We start from the raw sequence: 24,278 nt of genomic DNA, 5'->3' as shown, positions 1-24,278 counted from the left end.
CCTTAGTATTGCTAGGTCTTGTTTTTTTGTTTGTTTGTTTGTTTGTTTTTTAAATATATTGTATTTTCTCTGAGCATTGCTGTGTCTGACCTTTAGGAGAATTTTCTGGAACTTCCAGTTCGCCTTGTAATCGGAAGGTTGCCGGTTCGAGCCCCGGCTTGGACAGTCTCGGTCGTTGTGTCCTTGGGCAAGACACTTCACCCATTGCCTACTGGTGGTAGTCAGAGGGCCCGGTGCGCCAGTGTCCGGCAGCCTCGCCTCTGTCAGTGCGCCCCAGGGTGGCTGTGGTTGCAATGTAGCTGCCATCACCAGTGTGTGAATGTGTGTGTGAATGGGTGGATGACTGGATGTGTAAAGCGCTTTGGGGTCCTTAGGGACTAGTAAAGCGCTATATAAATACAGGCCATTTACCATTTCCACCCCTAAAGATTATCATCTAAACTGAACATTTTTCACAATTGAATAAATCTTTGTTATTCTGGAATGACAGACCAAATTGTTTAGGAATGGTCTTACGTTTGTAAGACTGTAAGACCATTAGTAAGTCCTGATTATTTGGCAGCAACAACTGTGTTAACACACACCTGAATGTCAGCAAAGCTGCAAATTTCTCCTGTTATAGAGGTGGTCTTCTGGATGTTCACAGTGGGATGCAAAAGTTTGGGAAACCTTGTTAATAGTCATTATTCTCCTGTATAAATCGTTGGTTGTTACAATAAAAAAAATGTCAGTTAAATATATCATATAGGAGACACACACAGTGAAATGAAGTTTGTTGGATTTACAGAAAGTGTCCAATAATTGTTTAAACAAAATCAGGCAGGTGGATAAATTTGGGCACCACAAAAAAAGAAATGAAATCAATTTGTAGTAGATCCGCTTTTTGCAGAAATTACAGCCTCTAAACGCCTCCTGTAGGTTCCAATGAGAGCCTGGATTGTGGTTGAAGGTATTTTGGACCATTTCTCTTTACAAAACATCTCTAGTTCATTCAGGTTTGATGGCTTCTGAGCATGGACAGCTCTCTTTAACTCACCTCACAGATTTTCAATTATATTCAGGTCTGGGGACTGAGATGGCTGTTCCAGAACGTTGTACTTGTTCCTCTGCATGAATGCCTTAGTGGATTTTGAGCAGTGTTTCGTGTCATTGTCTTGAAAGATCCAGCCCCGGCGCAGCTTCAGCTTTGTCACTGATTCCTGGACATTGGTCTCCAGAATCTGCTGATACTGAGTGGAATCCATGTGTCCCTCAACTTTGACAAGATTCCCAGTCCCTGCACTGGCCACACAGCCCCACAGCATGATGGAACCACCACCGTATTTTACTGTAAGTAGCAGGTGTTTTTCTTGGGATGCTGTGTTCTTTTTCCTCCATGCATAACGCCCCTTGTTATGCCCAAATAACTCAATTTTCGTTTCTTCAGTCCACAGCACCTTATTCCAGAATGAAGCTGACTTGTCCAAATGTGCTTTAGCAAACCTCAAGCGGCTCTGTTTGTGCTGGAGAAAAGGCTTCTCTGCATCACTCTCACATACAGCATCTCCTTGTGTAAAGTGCGCCGAATGGTTGAACGATGCACAGTGACTCCATATGCTGCAAGATGATGTTGTAGGTCTTTGGTGCTGGTCTGTGGGTTGACTGACTGTTCTCACCATTCGTCGCTTCTGTCTATCCGAGATTTTTATTCGAGCCTTAACTTGAACTGAGCCTGTGGTCTTCCATTTTCTCAATATGTTCTTAACTGTGGAAACAGACAGCTTAAATCTCCGAGACATCTTTCTGTATCCTTCCCCTAAACCATGATGGTGAACAATCTTTGTCCTCAGGTCATTTGAGAGTTGTTTTGAGACCCCCATGTTGCTACTCTTCAGAAAAAATGTAGGTCAGGTGTTACTGAGCTTACCAAGCCAATTTGAGTTCCAATAATTAGTTCTAAAGGTTTTTGAATCAATAAAATGATAACAGTGCCCAAATTTATGCACCTGCTTGATTTTGTTTAAACAATTATTGCACACCTTCTGTAAATCCAACAAACTTCATTTCACTTCTCAAATATCACTGTGTGTGTCTCCTATATGATATATTTAACTGACATTTTTTATTGTAACAACCAACGATTTATACAGGAAAATAATGACTATTAACAAGGTTGCCCAAACTTTTGCATCCCACTGTATGTAACACCTGGGTTTTACTTTCCTTCTTTAGTCCTATGGAATCAGTACTGGTTTGTCTAGGTTTTAACTCACTGCTGCTTCATTTTAGCTTAATTTTTGTTAAATAAATAAAGACAAGATCTAATGTGTTATGCGTTGTTGTTCATCTGAGGTTGTATTTTCCTTATTCTTGACAATTTTTATTCTGTCCTGACACCTTGTTAAAATAACTGACGTTACTCACTGTGCCCGTTTGTACACTGCTCAAAAAATAAAGGGAACACAAAAACAAGACATCCCAGATCTGAATTAATGAAATATTCTTATTAAATACTCTGGTCTTTACATACTTGAATGTACTGACAGCAAATCACACAACAATTATCAATGGAAATCAAATTTAGCAACCCACAGAGGTCTGGATTTGGAGTCACACTCAAAATTAAAGTGGAAAAAACACACTACATGTGCATCCAAATTTGATGTAATGTCCTTAAAACAAGTCAAAATGAGGCTCAGTAGTGTGTGTGTGGTCTCCACGTGCCTGTTTGACCTCCATAAAATGCCTGGGCATGCTCTTGATGAGATCGCAGATGGTCTCCTGAGGGATCTCCTCCCAGAAATGGACTAAAGCATCCGCCAACTCCTGGACAGTCTGTGGTGCAACGTGGAGTTGGTGGATGGAGCCAGACATGATGTCCCAGATGTGCCTAATTGGACTCAGGTCTGCAGGGTCAGGTCAGTCCATAGCATCAATGCCTTCGTCTTGCAGGAACTGCTGACACACTCCAGCCACATGAGATCTAGCATTGTCCTGGATTAGAAGGAACCCTGGGCCAACCGCACAAACATATGAGCTGTGTCCAAATTCATGGGCTGCATCCTCCTGAGGACCCGGCCTTCGCGGTCTACGTGGGCCGGGTCCTCAGAAGGTCGGGTAGGCCGGAAGTAAACGGCTGGGGAAATTGGACGATCTAGCCTTCTGATTAGCGTCACCGCTGTCTCGGTGGAGTTTAATAAACTCGGCCGTCTGCTCCTTGCTATCTAAAATATAACAGGACACTGGCGTAAATTCTCGACCATCTCACACTTCTGTTTATTCAGTTTTCTGTTTGACGTATATTCAACTGTGTAAAAACCAAAGAAGAACCCACCCGGGGGATTAATAAAGTTTTATTTTATCTAATCTAATAACTTTAATCTCAGCCAAACCGATTTACTCACGAACAAATAAAACACTGAAAAAAAGACAAACAATAACATTTTTAGGTTGTCTAAGTGACTTATTTATTACATTTAACCTGAGTAGCAAAAGTCCGATGTGATCTGAAAATGATGTGCCGGGAGTTGGCCCGTTCTCGGCGGCTTCAGTAACCCTCGAGCTCTCGGCTAGCTATCGAGCTGGTGGGTAACAGACGTCTCCGAAAACGTCGAAGCACTTTTGCAAATATGCGATATCTTGATAAGCCGAGCAGATATTTGAAGTTTACACACCCACATTCTCGCCTGAAAATATGTTAAAAGTTTATTTTGTGACCCAGAAAGACTAGTAAGAGTAATTTTAAAACTTAGTTGCGGCCGCCATTGCCAGAAACTGGAGTTTGGCTGGGCCGCGCTATGAATTCTGGGATATGGTGGGCCACGAAGGACACACCCGACCCATCCTTCAAATTCGGGGAAAAGGAGGACGCATTTGTCGGCTGCATTTGGAGGAGTCTACAAATTTGGACAGCCTTCGGCGTGTTGCTGTGACGTAATCGGTCTACAAATGCGTCCTCAGGAGGATGCAGCCCATGAATTTGGACACAGCTATGGTCTCACAAGGGGTCTAAGGATCTTATCTCAGTACCTAATGGCAGTCAATCTACCTCTGGCGAGCACATGGAGGGCTGTGTGGCCCCCCCAGAGAAATGCCACTCCACACCATTACTGACCCACTGCCAAACCGGTCATGCTGGAGGATGTTGCAGGCAGCAGAACATTCTCCGCAGTGTCTCCAGACTCTGTCACATGTGCTCAGTGTGAACCTGTTTTCATGTGTGAAGAGCACTGGGCGCCAGTGGCAAAGCTGCCAATTTTGGTATTCTCTGGCAAATGCCAAACATCCTGCAGGGTGTTGGGACGTAAGCACAACCCCCACCTGTGGACATCGGGCCCTCATGCCACCCTAATGGATTCTGTTTCTGACCGTTTGAGCAGACACATACATATTTGTGGCCTGCTGGAGGTCATTTTGCAGGGCTCTTCCTGTTCCTCCTTGCACAAAGGTAGAAGTCCTACTGCTGGGTTGTTGCCCTCCTACGGCCTCCTTCACATCTCCTGATGTACCAACCTGTCTCCTGGTAGTGCCTCCATGCTCTGGAAACTACGCTGACAGACACAGGAAACGTTCTTGCCACAGCTCGCATTCATGTGCCATCCTGGATGAGCTGCACTACCTGAGCCATGTGTGTGGGTTGTAGTCTGTCTCAAGCTACCACTAGAGTGAAATCACCCCAGCATTCAAAAGTGACCAAAACATCAGCCAGAAAGCACAGGTACTGAAAAGTGGTCTGTGGTCACCAGTCCTTGATTGGGGATGTCTCGCTAATTGCCTATAATTTCCACCTGTTGTCTATTCCATTTGCACAACAGCATGTGAAACTGATTGTTAATCAGTGTTGCTTCCTAAGTGGACAGTTTGATTTCACAGAAGTGTGATTGACTTTGAGTTACATTGCGTTATTTAAGTGTTCCCTTTATTTTTTGAGCAGTGTATTTTGGCAGAGCATGTGCAATCAGTTTATCAGAGCTGAAAACAGGAGAAGTGACCCAACACAGAAAAGTTAGCACTGGAAAAATAAAACAATTATTTTAAAGAGATTTCAAATGTTCTCCTTCTCATAAAGTGTCCTTTGTTATAAAGTCCATCTTATAAAAATGCTGATTTCAGTACAGTGTCTGAGACACAACGCCTGGTTTCTCATGTATTTAAAAATTATATGTTTAAATCTGCAGCTGCAGGATAATAAGAGGCTACATGACATTTTTCAAGTGAGCAAATTTTCTTGTAAGGCAGTACTATTTAACTTCAGGAAATGCTTTCCCACTATTTACTTTTTGTAGTTCCCGATGCTCAAGACTTACCATCATTTAAAGTTGCCTGTCATTTATAACGCCTGCAGTGCTCCCCACCCACACAAATAAAATCCATAATCTAATCACATTGATAGCTCCAAAGGCAGCAAATTCCCCATTAACCAGATGGTGTTTGAAAACATATGGCAGCTTCCTGTCCCTAACGCTGACTCTCTCTCTCTCTCTTTTTATTGTACTAAAAATGCAAGAGTTGTACTTTAAACCTTTATTTTACATTAAATGGCTGACTTTGAGGACTCTCGTCACATGTCACATGTCACTGACAAGAGATCCCCAGGAAAAACTGCAGCAAGCTATTCTTCTTTAAACATTTTATATAAATTTGAGTTGTAAACATACCGTCCTAAACATAAATATGACAAATTAAAACATTATCTATAAACACAGACATTTTTTCAACATTAACTTAAAACCAAGTCAGTAAAATGTATTCCATTTTAATTACTTTAATATTAAAGTAAAGTTTTCAAGACAAAAACATTATCTGTCACATCTGACTTTCATTCTTTCACTAAAACAGTTGAAGCCTCACATTAAAGACCTCATTAACCTAATAGAAATGACAGAAAAAAGGAAAATAGAAAAACAGTGACTCAAGCGCAATGAGAGATGATAGACATGATGGGATGCTTGCTGAATTAACGCTGCAAAAGTCAATATTTGTCCTCAGTCACCCTGGCACACAAGACACATTCAAACAATTGCCTCAGTGCTGGCTTGCCTGAATGCACATGGACATCTCGCCTTCCCACACATAAACACACACACCTTGATATACTGCCAAAATAATAGATACAGACATAGACATATCACACCTTATCAACATATCTTATCACCATAAGACTAGCTGCTGTCATATGAGGCTTTCGTGCAAAAAGACTTACTGCTTCCACAGGAATTAAGATGATATCAGTAGTCATGTGCTGCTAGCTGATGAACGGCAAGTGTGAGCAAGACCTGCAAGACTTCTATTAAAAAAAGCAATGTTGGCAATTCACATGTCTTAAGCATTCACATATATGATAACACAATGTCACATTCACAGCAAATTTATCCCAAGATCAGACCGTGCGCATTTAGAGAAAATGCAAAAAGATCCAAGAGCTGCATGCAGACTCCAGTTATGTTAACTGTTAGAGTTCATGACAGTACAACGAGAAAAAAACCCTGAACAATTATGGCTTGTTTGGAAGTTTTGCCTTCTCTCTAAAAATAACACGGCAGCACAGGTCAAAATTAAAAATAAAAATAAAAAACAATGAAAAAAATAGAACACCTAATAACTCTGCCAATACATGCACACCATCTATCTTGAAGATGGGTGTGGCCCCAAAATACACTGACATCAAAGCCTGACAGCTCAACCACGATGACTGACAGATGTGCTGACATTGGCAGCTGTAGGTGCTGGCGCATCCCTGGTGCTAATTAGAATCACTGATCTGCACCTGTTTACCATGTGCATGCTAATGGTGCCTTTTATAGAACTTTTAATGAAACACAATGTGGCTCTGTGTGTGACACAGATCATCCAAGAGGCTTTGGTTTTGTGGTTGAAATTTTATTACTATTTAATAATTTGCTTGGCATTAATTAAAGAACGCGTGTCTATGTGTTGTACTTTTTGTGTTAATGGATGCAGCTTGCTACCTTAAAACTCCACACGTTCATCCAAGTACAGTAAGCTGTGGCTAAAACTCATTTTGAAGATCTGAAGTGGGACTTTGCGTGATGTTACTGTGGCTACACAATGCATCTTTTGTGCTGTCGATGGATGTGAAACTGTAGCTCAACGATTACATGATACTGTTTGTGTTGGGTGTAGCTTAAGGTTAAAGCGGCAGCTGGAGTATAGAGTGATTTTATGCAAAGATGGCATTTACTTTGACCCCATGAATAAAACAAACACTGAAGTCATTGTTTCAGTGTTAATTTAATCATACAAATGCTTAATTATAGTTACAGGAGGAAAAAAAAAACAACTTAATTTTGACAATTTCTCTTCAGATAAATGTGCTATCTTAGGACTATGTAAACTTTCATCTCATCCACTCACTCTGCCACCCATCTCAAGTCCAAACATAGTCACAAACTAAAACTAAAGAATGGATCCAGCAGTATTTTCTCACCATTTTTCTCTTCCTCACACACACAAGCAAGCCAACAAGAAGGAAGCTCACGCATGCACGCACACATGCACGCACACATGCACGCACACACGAAAAGAAGGAAAAGACAGACGTGAATAATCGAAGCAGTGCAGAACAGTGTATACTGTTTGGGAGGAGGACTGTCAGATGACTCAATACAAACAGAGAAGAGCTGCAACACAGAATGCTGGTGAATTTTAAAGATAAACATACATTATAATAGAAGAAACAATCCCCTTGATAATTAACCATCAAAAGTTGTTTAAAGGACTTTAAAATCAAAATATTAAAAGTTTCTAATAATCCTGTTTGAACACTTCCTTATAAAAACTGTAACACTATAATGGCGTTCTATGGACCACCCATTTTATTTTTAGGCCGAAAAGATACACAGAAAAAAAACCAAACAAACAAACAAAAAAAAAAAACCATGGACATAATGAAGGCAGCAAAGCTGAAGTAGAAATTCAGGTGTAACAGCAGACAAACTCATTCATGTGATCAGAAGAGAAAAACAAACAAACCCAAAAAACATACAATAACCTTCACAGTCAACATCAGACACTGGTGTAGGAATGAAACTAGTGTTTAACATTGAAACCTTTCATTTCAGGATATATAAAAACAAAAACCTGAAGCTGTGAGGAATACACAAATCAATATTTTGAGGAGGGGGGAATGCTGGTGTCACGATCCACAATAAGCCAAAGAAAACCTTAACTGACCCTCAGTGCTAACAATGCTGATAACAAACATCTACATTCTTCAGACAATCTGCTAGGCTCACACTACAACTCATCACCTTTCCCCCCTCATTCAGTATACTCAGCACTCATGACAAGTCTGGTGTAGTTTGGTCTTCTGATTTTTAGCACCACCTGCTGGCTATGAATGGGAATTATTAAATCTGCAGCACAGACAAAAAGACAAAATAAATAACATCTGGGACATTTTTGATGCGTGAATTTTTGGTGCAGAATCACTCAAAAATACTTCTGAGGTACACACTTATTAAAGCTCTCTCAGTAATGATGTGCATGTGTCAAGTCATCCTTTCCCCAAGTAGTATACACCATTTATGTCAGTTCAATCCAAAGAGAAACCATTAACATTTACACGCACACACGCACCAGGCAGGCACATACATACATACATAGACATGGACTCAGTCATTCATCACGCAAAATAGATTTAGATGGCTTTATCAACCTTTCCTCACAACTCACATATTCAAGCTTACTCACATCCATTTGCGCTTCAGCCTCCATTAAAAGCGAAACCCACCCTAAACAAAACAAAACAAAAATAATAATAATAAAATAAACTCCACCCTTGTCCCATGCAGTTTCAATTATGCACCTGCAGACTATGCAGCGGATGATGCCACCCGTTAGTGTCTGGTCTCTCTGGATTTTGTCTTTGGAAGAAACTGGGTTCCTACACAAGAATGACAAATATTTATATGCAGAAGGGCAGGAAGTCTTAGCTTTTAATAGTCTATGTAAACTTGGATAATAAGACTTGTTTCTTTAGATATTTTGTCAGACGACACAAGTCAAATGCATGTTGTCTGACTTGAATTGAATGGCATCCTGGATTCACAAAGTCCAACCCTGCTTAGTTTGAAGTTAACTGCAGTAACGAGAGAAAACGGCTTCTGTTGGAAGCATCCAAGCCATCTTACAGTGCAAATCTGTATGACAGCAGAACATAAAATCTCCAAATTATCAAGGATGAGTGCTAAACTCAAATCAAGGACTGCAAAGAAAAGGGGAAAAAAAAGTGACTGAATGTGGAGCAATCAGTCTAACAAGCCAAGTTGTAGCAGGGGGGAAAGTGTGTTGCTGCAATGCAGTAACTGCTGGAGTCATATTGGAGTTTTGAGAATTTCAAGTTTCCAGCTTGTGAATTTCTTAAAATTTGAATTACAAATGGAAACGTGTGATTTTTCTGGAGCTTTAACCAAACAAATGCGGACGACTCACTTTAGCCAAAGTCAGATATTCAATGTTGCCAAAGCCAAAATTAAAGTGCCCCTATTGTGCTTTCTCCTTCCCTCCAGTGTGTTACATATCTTCTGCGCATGGAAATAGTTTGCAGAGTTAAAAAGGCCAAACTGAATTATTCCAACTCCAAAAAAAAAAAGCTGTCCTCATTTACACATTTCACACATGTAATAGTGACACAAACACAGCACAGTACAGGACTAATCAGCCATTTTCACAAGGCTAAAAATCCTTGTGTTTTAACAGTAACGATCAACATTATCATAGCTAGCAGACAACAGCTGTGCTGATGAGTCAAAGTAAAAGGCAGAAGCGATACAATGTATTTCTAACAGTTTTAAAAACCTTTTGTTAGCAGTCAACAGCTTTCAGACGGTTTCCTCACTTGTCATGAGAGGGGCCTCAAAAAGCTGTGAGCGTGCCAAAAATGTGAACATTATTTTGAACACTGAAATCATGTAAAACAATTCAGGCTGTAAATGAGCATAACAGGGGCACTTTAGACATAGTGTTACATTTTAAACATGGCATCACCATATCCATTACGACCAGTTGTCTGGTGATGCAAAAGTGGTTGATGATGGGAAAGATTCCCATCTCTCTCATACATGAATGCAACTTTGAGGCTTACATTTTTGTACGCACTTAAGTGATGATTTTCCAGAGCTGGCAAAGACCTGTGCATGTTTTCTTTCTTTCCTTTCTTATGTGTAGTTTTCTGCTTCTGTGTTTTACCTAAAGGAGTTTGAAACTTCTGCACATTTAGATTTTTTACATTTTTTTGAGGGGGATGGTAAATAAAAGATAACACCTTTTTTGAAATACTGTGTAAAACCTCAACATGAATGACCACTAGAATTTCCTGTACTACTCTAACATATTTAAAAAAATAAATAAAAAAATTTCTAGACCTGGGTAGGAACCCAAAAGAGAGAAAGCATTCAACTGCCCACGGGAATACCAAACTGTTTAGGGTGACTTTCACTTTAATTAGGCACGTTTTTACCACGTAAATAAAAAATAGTCAGGTGTATCTATTCGTAAAGGTTTATAGCACTCTTAAATGAAGCATTCACACATGCGAGTCCAGGTGTTGATGTCAGGTGGGATGTTTCACGGCAGCTGATGTAATCCATCACCTCACTGTCCTCTGTGTTTCTGTGGAAAGGGTCACGGGTTGTTTTTGGAAGAGGGTTGTCATGAGTCAATATAAAACAACTGTTCCTCTCCCCCTCCAACTGCTCTGTGTTTAAGGACTCCCAGGGTGCTAAGCTCTTCATTCACCGTGGGGGAGAGGGGTCTTTGTCATTCTAGCTCTGTCCAAATGGGTAGGGTCCCTGTGGGGGAAGACAAAAAAAAAAAATGAGAGAAAGCCTTTTGGTTTAGTTTCTATTACAACACAAAGGGGAAAGAAAAGCATAAGCTCCACCATGTCTGTGTTTATCTTCAGTTTCAGGGCGGTAATAAAAGGTGACAAAACCAAACCGCCCAGGCAGTCTTCTTTCGAATTAATGCATCGCTTAAAAAGCCACAAAAGATTCACACAGCTAGTTGACTCTAATTATTCCAGTGTAACAAACCCTGAAAAGGTTGAGAGGTCAAACTGTGAACAAAGCTTTGCCTATGAAAAGTACTGGACCACACCTCTTAACCTTTGAATTCTGATATTTGCATTTCTACAGGTGTATAAGATGATGGACGTAGCCATGCAGTGTGCCTTTACAAGCATATATAAAATAATGGGTTGTTCTAAAGAGCTTACTAAATTTGAGTGTGGTACTGTAACAGGATGCCACCACTGCAACAAGTCGGCTCATGCAAATTTCTTCCCTCCTAGAGAGTCCACGATCGGCTTTAAGTGGAAAGTGGAAGCATTGCGGAACCACAGCGCTTCAGCCATGTGCATAAAAGTCGCCAGCTCTCTGCTGACCCAGAAAGTGCAGACGCCAAAACTTCCACTGGCATAAACATCAGCATAATAACTGCATGCATGGAGCTCCGTGGCATGGGCGATCAGCTCCTCCAGGTGTAATGTGTAGGTGGTTCAGTCCATACAGTGTTTGAGGAGAGAATACCATAGAACAAAAAGGTCTCATCTAAAAGATTTAACTGTAATTTTTTTCTTCAACAAAGACCACTGAGGGAGTTTAACAACGCTGTAACATAGAGGTTTACACGTGTCACAAATAATTACCTGTCAGCCAAACTGTAGCAACAATCCATATCATCTCTGATTTTAACAGGCTGTTTAGCCACACTAGAATTGCAATTACAGTAATTAAGAATAAAAGTAAGAACTTAACAAGAAATGAGGAGCTCGCTTTGCTTTTCTCTGATACTTACCACCAACACTGCAAGAAAATACAAAACCTGGCCAAAACTAAAACTCTATAGCATTCCCAGTTGAAAAAGTGGGGCTTTTCATTCCTTTGGAATGTTCAGGCCTTCCACTGTAATTAAAAAATATATGTTTAAGTGAGGTTTATTTACTCAAACTTACAAAAGAAAAAAAAAAAAAAAAAAGGGAAAGCGGTTTTGGCTTTGACCATTTGCAGACCAACCGCTGATTTGAATGTAGCTACCGCCAAAGCGCACACACACACACACACACACACACACACACACACACACACACACACACACACACACACACACACACACACACACACAAAAAAACCCTACTTTGTCTGTAAAATTAGAACATTTTTTTTTAATATTCAAACTTTGTTCTGCATCATCAGACGATTGCGCAATATGCTTCGCCAAACTGTACCGTAAGACTAAAATGGATTAAGTCACAGAAACTCTTTTCTGTTTTAAGTAATCCATCTCAAGTTACAACTAATTAGAATAAAGTTTTAAACCCTGAGGCTCGTCTAACTGTCCACAACCTGATATGCCGACAGCTGCAGAGCAGACTGCCAAGAAGACGGTTAGTGTCTAACCACAATCCCCCGAGTAAAGATATCTAATCATCTAATTACTCACGTGAACTTTCCTTTGGCAACATTTTACTCAGTGCGAAGTATATGTAGGTGAATTGAATATATTAAATTTGTGTTAAAATGTGTGCAAATATGTGTAGTCCCAAGAGGAAGAAAATGATAAATGCAATTATCACATTCATGCCCATAAAAAGAGAGAGAGGAAAAAAAGACATCTGATACTTGGGACCAGCTTCACAGGTTAAGTGGAACTAAACTAAACACTGATAATGTAATAGAATTTAATTTTACAGAGAAATAATGATCATTATCGCTTCTTCTTTTTTTTTGTATAAAGAAAAAAAATCCACGTAGCATTGCTGAAAGAAGGTTTCAGTCTCACAATTCAGCACTGATATGATTTCCACATCTCCTTCTTGGTGGGACAGCGTCAGAGCTGAAAGCAGCACGTAAAGGTTACTTAGTGCTTTGTTTAAATGGATCAAGTTTAAGAGCTCTAATGTGCAGCTGTCACGTTATAAATAAACAGCGACATGGAGGGTACACGAGTGGTAAAATACAGTGGGGCAAAAAAGTATTTAGTCAGCCACCGATTGTGCAAGTTCCCCCACTTAAAATGATGACAGAGGTCAGTAATTTGCACCAGAGGTACACTTCAACTGTGAGAGACAGAATGTGAAAAAAAAAAATCCATGAATCCACATGATAGGATTTGTAAAGAATTTATTCGTAAATCAGGGTGGAAAATAAGTATTTGGTCAATAACAAAAATATAACTCAATACTTTGTAACATAACCTTTGTTGGCAATAACAGAGGTCAAACGTTTACTATAGGTCTTTACCAGGTTTGCACACACAGTAGCTGGTATTTTGGCCCATTCCTCCATGCAGATCTTCTCGAGAGCAGTGATGTTTTGGGGCTGTCGCCGAGCAACACGGACTTTCAACTCCCGCCACAGATTTTCTATGGGGTTGAGGTCTGGAGACTGGCTAGGCCACTCCAGGACTTTCAAATGCTTCTTACGGAGCCACTCCTTTGTTGCCCGGGCGGTGTGTTTTGGATCATTGTCATGTTGGAAGACCCAGCCTCGTTTCATCTTCAAAGTTCTCACTGATGGAAGGAGGTTTTGGCTCAAAATCTCACGATACATGGCCCCATTCATTCTGTCCTTAACACGGATCAGTCGTCCTGTCCCCTTGGCAGAAAAACAGCCCCATAGCATGATGTTTCCACCCCCATGCTTCACAGTAGGTATGGTGTTCTTGGGATGCAACTCAGTATTCTTCTTCCTCCAAACACGACGAGTTGAGTTTATACCAAAAAGTTCTACTTTGGTTTCATCTGACCACATGACATTCTCCCAATCCTCTGCTGTATCATCCATGTGCTCTCTGGCAAACTTCAGACGGGCCTGGACATGCACTGGCTTCAGCAGCGGAACACGTCTGGCACTGCGGGATTTGATTCCCTGCCGTTGTAGTGTGTTACTGATGGTGACCTTTGTTACTTTGGTCCCAGCTCTCTGCAGGTCATTCACCAGGTCCCCCCGTGTGGTTCTGGGATCTTTGCTCACCGTTCTCATGATCATTTTGACCCCACGGGATGAGATCTTGCGTGGAGCCCCAGATTGAGGGAGATTATCAGTGGTCTTGTATGGCTTCCATTTTCTGATGATTGCTCCCACAGTTGATTTTTTCACACCAAGCTGCTTGCCTATTGTAGATTCACTCTTCCCAGTCTGGTGCAGGTCTACAATACTTTTCCTGGTGTCCTTCGAAAGCTCTTTGGTCTTGGCCATGGCAGAGTTTGGAGTCTGACTGTTTGAGGCTGTGGACAGGTGTCTTTTATACAGATGATGAGTTCAAACAGGTGCCATTCATACAGGTAACGAGTGGGGGACAGAAAAGCTTCTTACAGAAGACGTTACAGGTCTGTGAGAGCCAGAGATTTTCCTTGTTTGAGGTGACCAAATACTTATTTTCCACCCTAATTTACGAATAAATTCTTTACAAATCCTACCATGTGAATTCATGGATTTTTTTTTCACATTCTGTCTCTCACAGTTGAAGTGTACCTCTGGTGCAAATTACTGACCTCTGTCATCATTTTAAGTGGGGGAACTTGCACAATCGGTGGCTGACTAAATACTTTTTTGCCCCACTGTAAATAACTTACAAATTCCAGAGATTAATCTTTTTTCTGCCAGCACTGCTCTCTTATTTGCAACGCCAGTGTTGCATTTTTCCATTATATTCTTTGTTATAATCTCTAGTGAACACAGGCAGAATCCAAACATGTGTTAACAAAGAAAGCTGATAACTGCCACTGTGATACCTGTCAGGGGTTTGAGGTTTATGTGAAACACACAGATGCAAAGACATCCTGGCAATGTCGAACACTTCGTAAGCTACACCCTATAGAGCCATAGAACTGCATAAAGCTCAATATTTAAACATTTTGTACAAGTCAAAACAACTGCTCATCTGCTGCCCATCACCTGTAGAACAGAGTATATAGTTTTTACAAAAACTTGCATATGGTACTTAAAAGTATAAAGGAGTGAATGTAGTGATGTAGGCTTAAAGGTGAGAGCAGATCTGTGATGAGTTCATTTTTACATATACATACCTGTCCATAAGTTACCACAGAAAGATTAGTTTGGAGACCATTTGACGCCCTATTTACAGCATTATGAGACAGTCCATTCTGATCTTGCTGGATTGGCTCTTGCGTGCGTTCCCAGGCTCCACCTGGATCTCTGAAACTGTTGTCAGTGGCATCATGCTTGTTCTTCTGTGGTGAGGCAAAAGGGTTGAAGTCTCCCTGCACATTGCGCTGGGGCTGAGTGTTGAATTCTGTCTCGAAGGAAGATAGCTGCTGGGTCACTCCAAGAAGACCTCCAACTTCTACACTAAGAATCACCCATATTACATCTGTGGAGATAACAAACAAGCACAAAAGTGACCTGACTGTGTAAGACTCAAATGTTTTGCCAGTTTGACAACTTTCTTAGTGTTAAATTGCCATTAAGAGAATATGTAGAATCACAATTGCTTTTATTACCAAGCTTGTACACAAACAGGAATTTGTTGCTGTATGTTGGTGCCAAAAAAACAAAAAAAAGAGTATGCAGCTAGTAAGGTTTTTAACGGGTAACTTTTCTGCTCTTTTCCAACTGTTTATATGGATTTATATGTACTCTTTTAGAGCATTTTTGCATGCTTTACAGCTGGTGAAACACTGGTTTTTGGAGGTTATCCCCTAAAGCATGCACTGCATTGCTGTTTTGAAGCTTTTAGAAAATAATTACTGAAACTATTATCTTCCACTTTGTATTGTGACCTCTTCCAACACTAACACTGTTACCAGCAATGTAACTAATGGTGCTGACATAATTGCATAATTTCCTTAGGGATTAATAAAGTTTTCTGATTCTGATAACAACAACAACAAGGGAGAGGTAGATGTAAGCACAGGAGTGCATGATGAGGAAGGAGATAAGAGACTGCTGTGAACAGGTTTCACAGGCTAAGGTGTGAATATCTACAGCTGAGGGTGATGTTGATTCTCTGCTGGGCATTTGTGGAGCTCCCCAGGTGACCTTCTGTCAGAAACATGCAGATTTCACTCCCTTCCCCCTTCACTTTAAACCAGCTTTCTTCTGATTGTCTGTCCCTCTAAAATAAAAGACTGAGATAGCGGGTGGGACCTCTGTGCTCACAGCCAGAGCTACATGCTTGAGACAACAATATGAAGTAGGTTTGTTACAAGTCTCAAATGAAGGCTTAAACCACGGGCATCCTCAACATTGTCTGGTGTCTGGTTAAAGCCTGACAGTCTGATGAAATTTTGTTGTTCGTCTTATTTTATGAGAAACTGAAGTATGCGCCAACCAGCGTGCAGCCTGTTACAGTCGCTCCTGCTTTTCTCTTAGTTTAGCTCTTTTTTCTTACGTATTCTTTTTTTTTTCTGACTTGTATTTTCATCCGTTTATTATCTTTTACTCAATCATGTGGATTGAGAGAGTTTTTGTTCTTCTGGTGGCCGTGGAACTGTTACTTTTATCAAGGAACGGGACCGCGGCACATCTCTTACACTCACGGACTGTTTACTCCAGAGATCAGCTGATCGCCCTGATGCCGGCCGGTTCGCTGGCCAGGCCCGCAGAAGTACCAGCTGAAATTTGGAGGAAAACACATCGGGGATGCAGAGGTCAAGGACAGAAGAGAAGAAAGAAGGAGACGGTGAGACAGCGGAGGCTCGAAGCGAGGAGGAGGTATAAACCATGTCTGCAGTCTATCATGATGGGAAATGTGCGATCGTTGGCAAATAAAATCGACGAGCTCTCAGCACTGGTACGGAGTCAGAGGGAATACCGAGAGTGTAGCCTGATGTGTTTCACCGAATCATGGATGCACCAGGACATTCCAGATGAGAATGCTTCCGTGGAAGGCTTCCACACTGTTTGGGCGGACAGGGACAGCATCGCTAGCGGTAAGCGGAAAGGAGGTGGGCTTGCTGTTTTAGTTAACAACCGGTGGTGTAACCCTGCCAACATAACAATCAAAGAAAGGATTTGTTGCCCGGACACTGAACTGTGTGCTGTTGGACTCAGGCCGTATTATTTACCCAGGGAATTCTCTCACGTCATCTTGGTGGCTGTTTATGTTCCTCCCTCTGCTAACCCCACAGCTGCATGTGACACTATCCACTCTGCCATAGCTCGGTTACAGACTCAGCACCCGAGTGCCTTTATTGTGATCTCGGGTGACTTCAACCATGTATCACTGGACAATACACTAACAACATTCAAACAATATGTGGACTGTCCCACCAGGGGAGAGAAAATCTTAGACTTACTGTATGCTAACGTCAAGGATGCATACAGCTCCTCCTCCCTCCCCCCACTTGGTAGGTCAGATCATAACCTGATTCACCTCACCCCCCGCTATGTGCCAATTGTGAGGAGGGAACCTGTGACCACCAGGACTGTTAGGAGGTGGTCAGAGGAGGCAATAGCGGAACTACAGGGCTGTTTCGAGGTGACCAACTGGGAAACACTCTGTGAGCCTCACGCCGAGGACATCAATGAGCTTACTGAATGTATCACAGACTACATAACTTTCTGCACCGACTCCATTGTTCCAGCTCAGACTGTTCATTGTTACCCAAATAACAAGCCGTGGGTGACTAAGGACATCAAAGCCCTCCTCAACAACAAGAAGAGGGCTTTCAGAGGGGGCAATAAAGAGGAGGTGAGGAAGGTCCAGGTGTTACTAAAGGACAAGATCAGAGAGGCTAAGGACAATTACAGGAGGAAGCTGGAGTGGAAACTCCAGCAGAACAGCATGAGTGAGGTGTGGAGGGGCATGAAGACCATCACTGGATTCAGGCCAACCAACAGCAGGGGAGCTGAGGGAGGTGAGAATAGAGCCAACGAGTTGAATCTGTTTTTCAATAGATTCAACACCACAGTGTCTGCTCCCACCCCCACAACCTCACCTGTAGTCAGCCTGGAATCCAGAGCCACACCACTGTGCCAGCCTCTCTCTTCACATGGCGCTGTTGCCTCCTGTGAGATTCCTGACACCCCTCCCCCACCCATCACCTTCACTCAATACCAGGTTGAGATGCAAATGAGGAGACTTCACTCAGGCAAGTCTGCTGGACCAGACGGAGTGAGTCCCCTCGTCCTCAAGACCTGTGCCCCCCAGCTGTGTGGAGTCTTTCATAAACTGTTTATGCTGAGTCTGAGTCTGCAGAGGGTCCCAGTGATGTGGAAGACATCATGCCTCGTCCCTGTACCAAAGACGCCACGTCCCAGTGGCCCCCAGGATTACAGGCCCGTGGCACTGACCTCCCACATCATGAAGACCCTGGAAAGGCTCATCCTGGACCAGCTGCGACCCATAGTAAGACCACATCTGGATCCCCTTCAGTTCGCTTATCAGCCTCGTCTCGGAACTGAGGACGCCATCATCTACCTGCTCAATCGTGTCTACACCCATCTGGACCAGCCGGCGAGCACTGTGAGGGTCATGTTTTTTTGACTTTTCTAGTGCTTTCAATACCATCAGGCCGACCCTCCTGGGTGATAAGTTAGCAGCGATGCAGGTGGATGCTTCTCTGGTGTCCTGGATTGTTGATTACCTGACAGGAAGACCACAATATGTACGTCTCCCACAGTGTGTGTCTGACAAGGTGATCAGCAACACAGGGGCACCACAGGGGACTGTCCTCTCCCCCTTCCTCTTCACCCTCTACACCACAGACTTCAGCCACTGCACAGAGACCTGCCATCTTCAGAAGTTTTCTGATGACTCTGCGGTGGTTGGATGCATCAGCAGGGATGATGAGACAGAGTACCGGGCTGTGGTCGACTCCTTTGTCACGTGGTGTGAGCAGAATCATCTGCAGCTCAACGTGGCAAAGACCAAGGAACTGATCGTGGACTTCAGGAAGACCAGGAAACATTTGACCCCTGTTTCAATTCAGGGGGTCAGTGTTGACATTGTGGAGGACTATAAATACCTTGGAGTTCACATTGACAATAAACTGGACTGGGCTAAAAACACCACAGCCCTTTACAGGAAGGGCCAGAGTCGTCTCTATTTTTTGAGGCGACTGAGGTCCTTCTACATCTGCCAGAAAATGCTCAGGATTTTCTATGAGTCAGTTGTGGCCAGTGCGATCCTCTATGCTGTTGCATGCTGGGGGAGCAGGCTGAGGGTCACAGATGCCAACAGACTTAATAAACTGATCCGTAAGGCCAGCAATGTTGTGGGGATGGAGCTGGACTCCCTCAAGGTGGTGTCGGAGAGGCGGATGCTGTCCAAGATAAAGACAATGTTGGATAACACCTCCCACCCACTCCATGACATGCTGGTCAGTCACAGGAGCACGTTCAGTGAGAGACTGAGATTACCGAAAAGCACCACTGAACGACACAGGAAATCTTTCCTGCCTGTGGCTCCCTGTACAACGCATCCACTTAACACACTGGTTACTGCTACAACTACACGTTTCTTTTCCAGCTATTTATTTATGAGTGACTTATGTATGTATGTATGTATGTATGTATGTATATATATATATATATTGTACTATTCTTAGTTAGCGTATTGTCTGTCTTGTCTTACTGTTGGTTTATGTTGGTTTATAATGGAGCACTGTAACAAAAAAATAATTTCCCCCAAGGATCAATAAAGTATTCTGATTCTGATTACAGACTAAGGCAGTTCAATTATGGCAAAAGTCATAATCATGGGGGGTGAGGAACAGTGTTAGGCCTTGACCAGGGGGCAATTTTTTGTCTCCGGTAGCTATTGGTTCCTGCCAACCTGCCTCCGCTGTGGGAAGTCTGCCGGCACAGATGGAGGCCAAGAGGGCACAGAGTGACAGTGAGCTCAAGTGGCTCAGAGACCTGCAAAGCAGTCACAGAGGCGAGAAAAAAACCAAAGCCGACAGCAAATTGTCGCACACTGTTGAAAGTGGGCTGAGTGAAAGACCGTCGGATCTGCAGAAACAGGGAGCCACACACAACTGATAATCCTGCAGTTTTTGACTACAAAAACTTGAGTCTTACTTCCTCTAGATCAGGGCTGCCCAATCCCAGTCCTCGAGAGCTACTATCCTGCAGCTTTTAGATGCATCCCTACTCCAACACAGCTGAATCAAATGGTTTGATTACCTCTTCAGCATGCCATCGTGTTTGGCAAAGGCCTGATAACAAGCCATTCATTTGATTCGGGTGTGTGGGAACAAGGATGCATCTAAAAGCTGCAGGACGGTAGCTCTCGAGGACCAGGATTGGGCACCCCTGCTCTAGATTGATGTCTCTTAATGAGCTTTTCTGAAGCTGCAGTAAAAAGCGACTGACTTTAAGTTATTAGGATGAGCAAAGAACACAGCTATGAAGAAAAGGGGAGCCTAATGTATTACAGAGTACCTAAACAAGACCTTTGTTCTGAACATGAAAGCAAAATACTAACAGTTGTATTATAATGTTGTTTTTAATCATCACGGGAACCGAAAATTGTAAATGAGATATAAATCTGATTAATTATCTTGGCTTAGTATGAACTGAAATTATTATTTACTATTATTAGTCATAGGTCTCATAAATGTACTTGATAGTTAATCAAAGTAGTAGTGGTTCTTACCTCCATAAAATAATCCAGTGGCAGTACACATCCTCCACTGGCCCTGGTACATGCCAGGAGTTGTGGGACTTCGCATCTGCACACTCACATCTGATATTTCCTGGGGATCTAGCGACTTCACAATAACTGTGTTTACATGCCCAAACTGATCGCCTCCAATGTACTTGAGACAAACGCCCGGTGGCCATGACTCTGCACCTACAAGACACCAAGAAGAATTCATTCAAAATACATCTCAACAAAATCCATGAACACGTTACAGATTTATAAAGACTATCTACATGTATACAATGTGAAGGTGTAAATGTAAAGCCCATATACCTGTGTTTTGTATCCTCCAGGTCTTAGTGAACAGCGTATCTGGAGGGACAGACTCTCCTTCCCCAATTGTCACATCCTCAACAAAGGACATAGATGGGGTGTTGACATTGGGACTTTCAAAGTCATAATATGCACCAATAGCAGCCTGCAGATTCCTGTTCCAATGCAAAAGAAGCGAGCATAGAGTTAATACACATCAGCAATACCTATCGATCCTGGTTATTAAACTTGAAATCATAGTGCTGAAGTATAAAGTAAAATCTGTCCAAGTGTTTTTGTTTGTCTTTGCAAAGCCTGCCCTACTTTTACAATTAGCATTATTTGTAACATATTTGCCAGATCAGCTTGTCCTCATAACATATTTGACTACTTCAACATGCACCTCCTGAGTACAGTACTGTTAAAAAGTATCTGCCTTTTCTGATTTCTTACATTTTGGATATTACACTTACATGTTTTCAGATCAAACAAATTTTAATTAGTCAAAAAGAACAAATACATTTTAAATGATGATTTCATGTATTAAGGGGGGGGGGGGGGGCTATCCAAACTAAAATTCCTCCAAGAACATCATCTAAGGAACTGCAGGCCACACTTGGCTCACGTAATGTCAGAGTGTATGACTCAACAAAAAACAGAGACTGGGCAAAAACACTTCTGACCAAAAATGGATTCTTATATGGCACTTTTCTACTCTTCCACAGCACAAAGCGTTTTGTATAACATGCCTCATTCACACACTCCTATTCATTTTTCTATGCTTAAGTGCTTTCTATCTAAATTTTACACACATTCATACTCTGATGCATCCATTCTAGTATGCATAGTTAGTATCTTGCCCACAGATATCTGGCATGCAGACTGGAGCTGCCAGGGACCAAACCACCAACTTTCCAATTATTAGATGACCTGCTCTACCTACTGAGCTACCAAAAAAATCCCCACAAAGGCTTGCCAAATGCACCTGATGATCCCCAAAACAGAAAATATTCAGTGGAATGATGAGACTGGTTCAGTTTTTTGGAAAGTTTATATCTGGCATAAACTAACACAATATTTGATAAGAAATAACATCACACCAATAGTCAATCATGGTGGTGGTAGTATAATGGCCTTGGGCTGCTTTGCTGCTTTAGGAGCTGGACGACTTGCCATTATTGATGGAATCGTGAATTCCAATCTATACTAGAAAAACCTGAAGCCATCGGTTTTTTGTCCTGAAGCAGAAGCACACCCAGGTTATGCAGCAGGACAACAACAAAATATCAGAAAGATCAAAATAAATAAGATAAAAAGAAAACAAATGTTTTGGAGTGGCTTAGTTAAAGTCTGAATTTAAATCTGATTAAGATGCTTTGGCATAACCTTAAACAGGCTGCTCATGATCGAAAAGCCTCTAATGTGGCTGAATTAAAGAGTGGGCCATAATTCCTCCACAGCTGTGTAAAAGACTCATTGCCAGTTACTGCAGACTCTTAATTGTAGTTCTTACTGCCAAGGGTGGCAAAACTAGTTATTAGGTTTGTCTCAGATAGGTTTGGATAACTTTCCCCCCCTTAATTAAATTGTCATATAAAAACTGTATTTTGTATTAACTCTGATTATCTTTGTCTACTCACATTTTTTGCTGATCTGAAGCATGTAAGTGTGAAAAATACACAACAAAAAGAAGTAAAAACAAAGTTGTACAGTCCTACATAGTCATCTTAGTGGCACTTCTCTTAGTTTAGCTTTGCCAGTAAGAGAGAAATAAGGCTGCCTGGTTTAGTGGTTTGCTACCTCTGAGCCATTGCTCATATACTAGCCATAAATTCATGTTTGCTTAGAACTTCCAAATCTTGGATTCAGGGGACAGATTCAAACAACTGCCGCGCAATGATGCCTTCTTTCCATTATGACCTCCTAAGCTCCATTCCCCTATACAGAAGGTATGTGAAATCAAGTTTTATCTTTCAAAATTGATCCAATAAAGGGCATCAATCGCTGACAAACTAAAGAACGTGAGCATAGCTGGCCAGGAGCACAAAGGCGTTGTGATCAAGACCACTTGTTGTCGGCCGCTGATAGATCACGACTGGTTACGTCATCAGAATAACGTGAAGTGAGCGACGCTGCCTTGAGTTTTGGCTTCCCGATGAGCACGGTTTAACTGGCTCTGTGCGCTGTTATGTAACATGGCTGACGATCCGGGAGGGAGAGTTCCCTGTGCTTAAATTAGCCTGCTAGCTATTTGGTTCCTCGGTGACTTCACCTTACTGTTTCCTCTGCGGTCACGGCAAACTTTACCGTTTCACTTCCGTTTGCCAGTGATGATAGCTTGGAGTTAACAGTCATCCCATAGAATGGGAATGGTGATATGATTACCTTCAGGGTTCAACATCACCTCCATAGCGCTCTATTTTGAACATTTTTTTTTTTATCTATGTAGGCTAACAAGCTAATTATAAAGCTAGGTTAGCGTCATACTCCTGTCCTCCCCACAGCGGGCCCTCCAATCCCCGCACTCACCAGTTGGTCATGTCCAGGAAGAAGGCGCAGCCGGCAGGGTTGAGCTGAAAGCCCAGCAGCCTCTGGAACTCCGAAATAAGGACGTCCTTGTCCGTGGTGCCCATGCAGCTGAACTTCTGCATGAGCTCCGCGTCCACGTCCATGTCCGTGCCCTCCATGGGTGCCAGGTGTCCCGTGGCGGAGACGGGGGTGGTACGGGGGTCCTCTCTCAATTGAGTCCGAGGCCTTGTTCAGCCATAACAACCAGTTCAACAACAACAACCGTTAATGCGCATGGCACAACTAGGGGGACGATGTTTGACGTTGCAACAGCGCGCTCGTCGCCCTCCGCCAATCACTTGGTGGGCGTCGACGTCATCTGTTGCTATTTGTAGCCACCTTTTCATTGGTTTATCAATGAAATCTGTTTCCCATCTATCTGTTCAATGTAAAATATGGACAGTATGACTACCGATGTACATGAAAACAGCACTGAATATATTAATTATATAAAATTTGAATTAGAATTAGAATTTAATTACACATATAAAATTTTTCAGAATTATAAAAACTCACTTTTTTAAAGATGTACTTTTCCTTAACCTTTCTATGAAGTGATTATGCTTGAAAGCAAAATTCAACATACAGGAAAGAAATATATAAATCAATAACGATCTGTATATATCATTTACATATATCAAATTTTCACAGTTTAACATTATACCTCATGTACCTAATCTTTTATCTATTCACATAATCATATTTTATGTATCAATGTCATGCTTCAAAATCCCCATTTTTCAATTTTATAAATGATAAATGAATACAAAGTTTTAAAAAACTTGTGTTGTTCATTATCAATATAAGGGGTTATATGAATATAGTGCTTTTGACAACATTTCCTGTCC

At 41.9% G+C, this 24,278-nt stretch overlaps 1 protein-coding gene across 1 annotated transcript; it reads right to left on the bottom strand.

Annotated features, from left to right (window-relative positions):
• Positions 1-7,211: 7,211 nt before the first annotated feature.
• ilrun (inflammation and lipid regulator with UBA-like and NBR1-like domains) lies at positions 7,212-23,737 on the bottom strand. The gene is made up of 5 exons (XM_004547520.4): positions 23,392-23,737; positions 20,884-21,038; positions 20,563-20,760; positions 15,029-15,333; positions 7,212-10,790 (listed from the first exon to the last, which is right to left on the bottom strand). Exons 1-5 carry the CDS (start codon positions 23,547-23,549, stop codon positions 10,764-10,766), a joined length of 843 nt encoding a protein of 280 aa, XP_004547577.1. The 5' UTR covers positions 23,550-23,737; the 3' UTR covers positions 7,212-10,763.
• Between the last annotated feature and the right edge of the window lie 541 nt (positions 23,738-24,278).

This window comes from Maylandia zebra, linkage group LG5 (genome assembly GCF_041146795.1).
Source record: "Maylandia zebra isolate NMK-2024a linkage group LG5, Mzebra_GT3a, whole genome shotgun sequence".
Lineage (NCBI taxonomy): Eukaryota > Metazoa > Chordata > Actinopteri > Cichliformes > Cichlidae > Maylandia > Maylandia zebra.
This window is presented reverse-complemented; position numbering and strand designations above follow the sequence as displayed.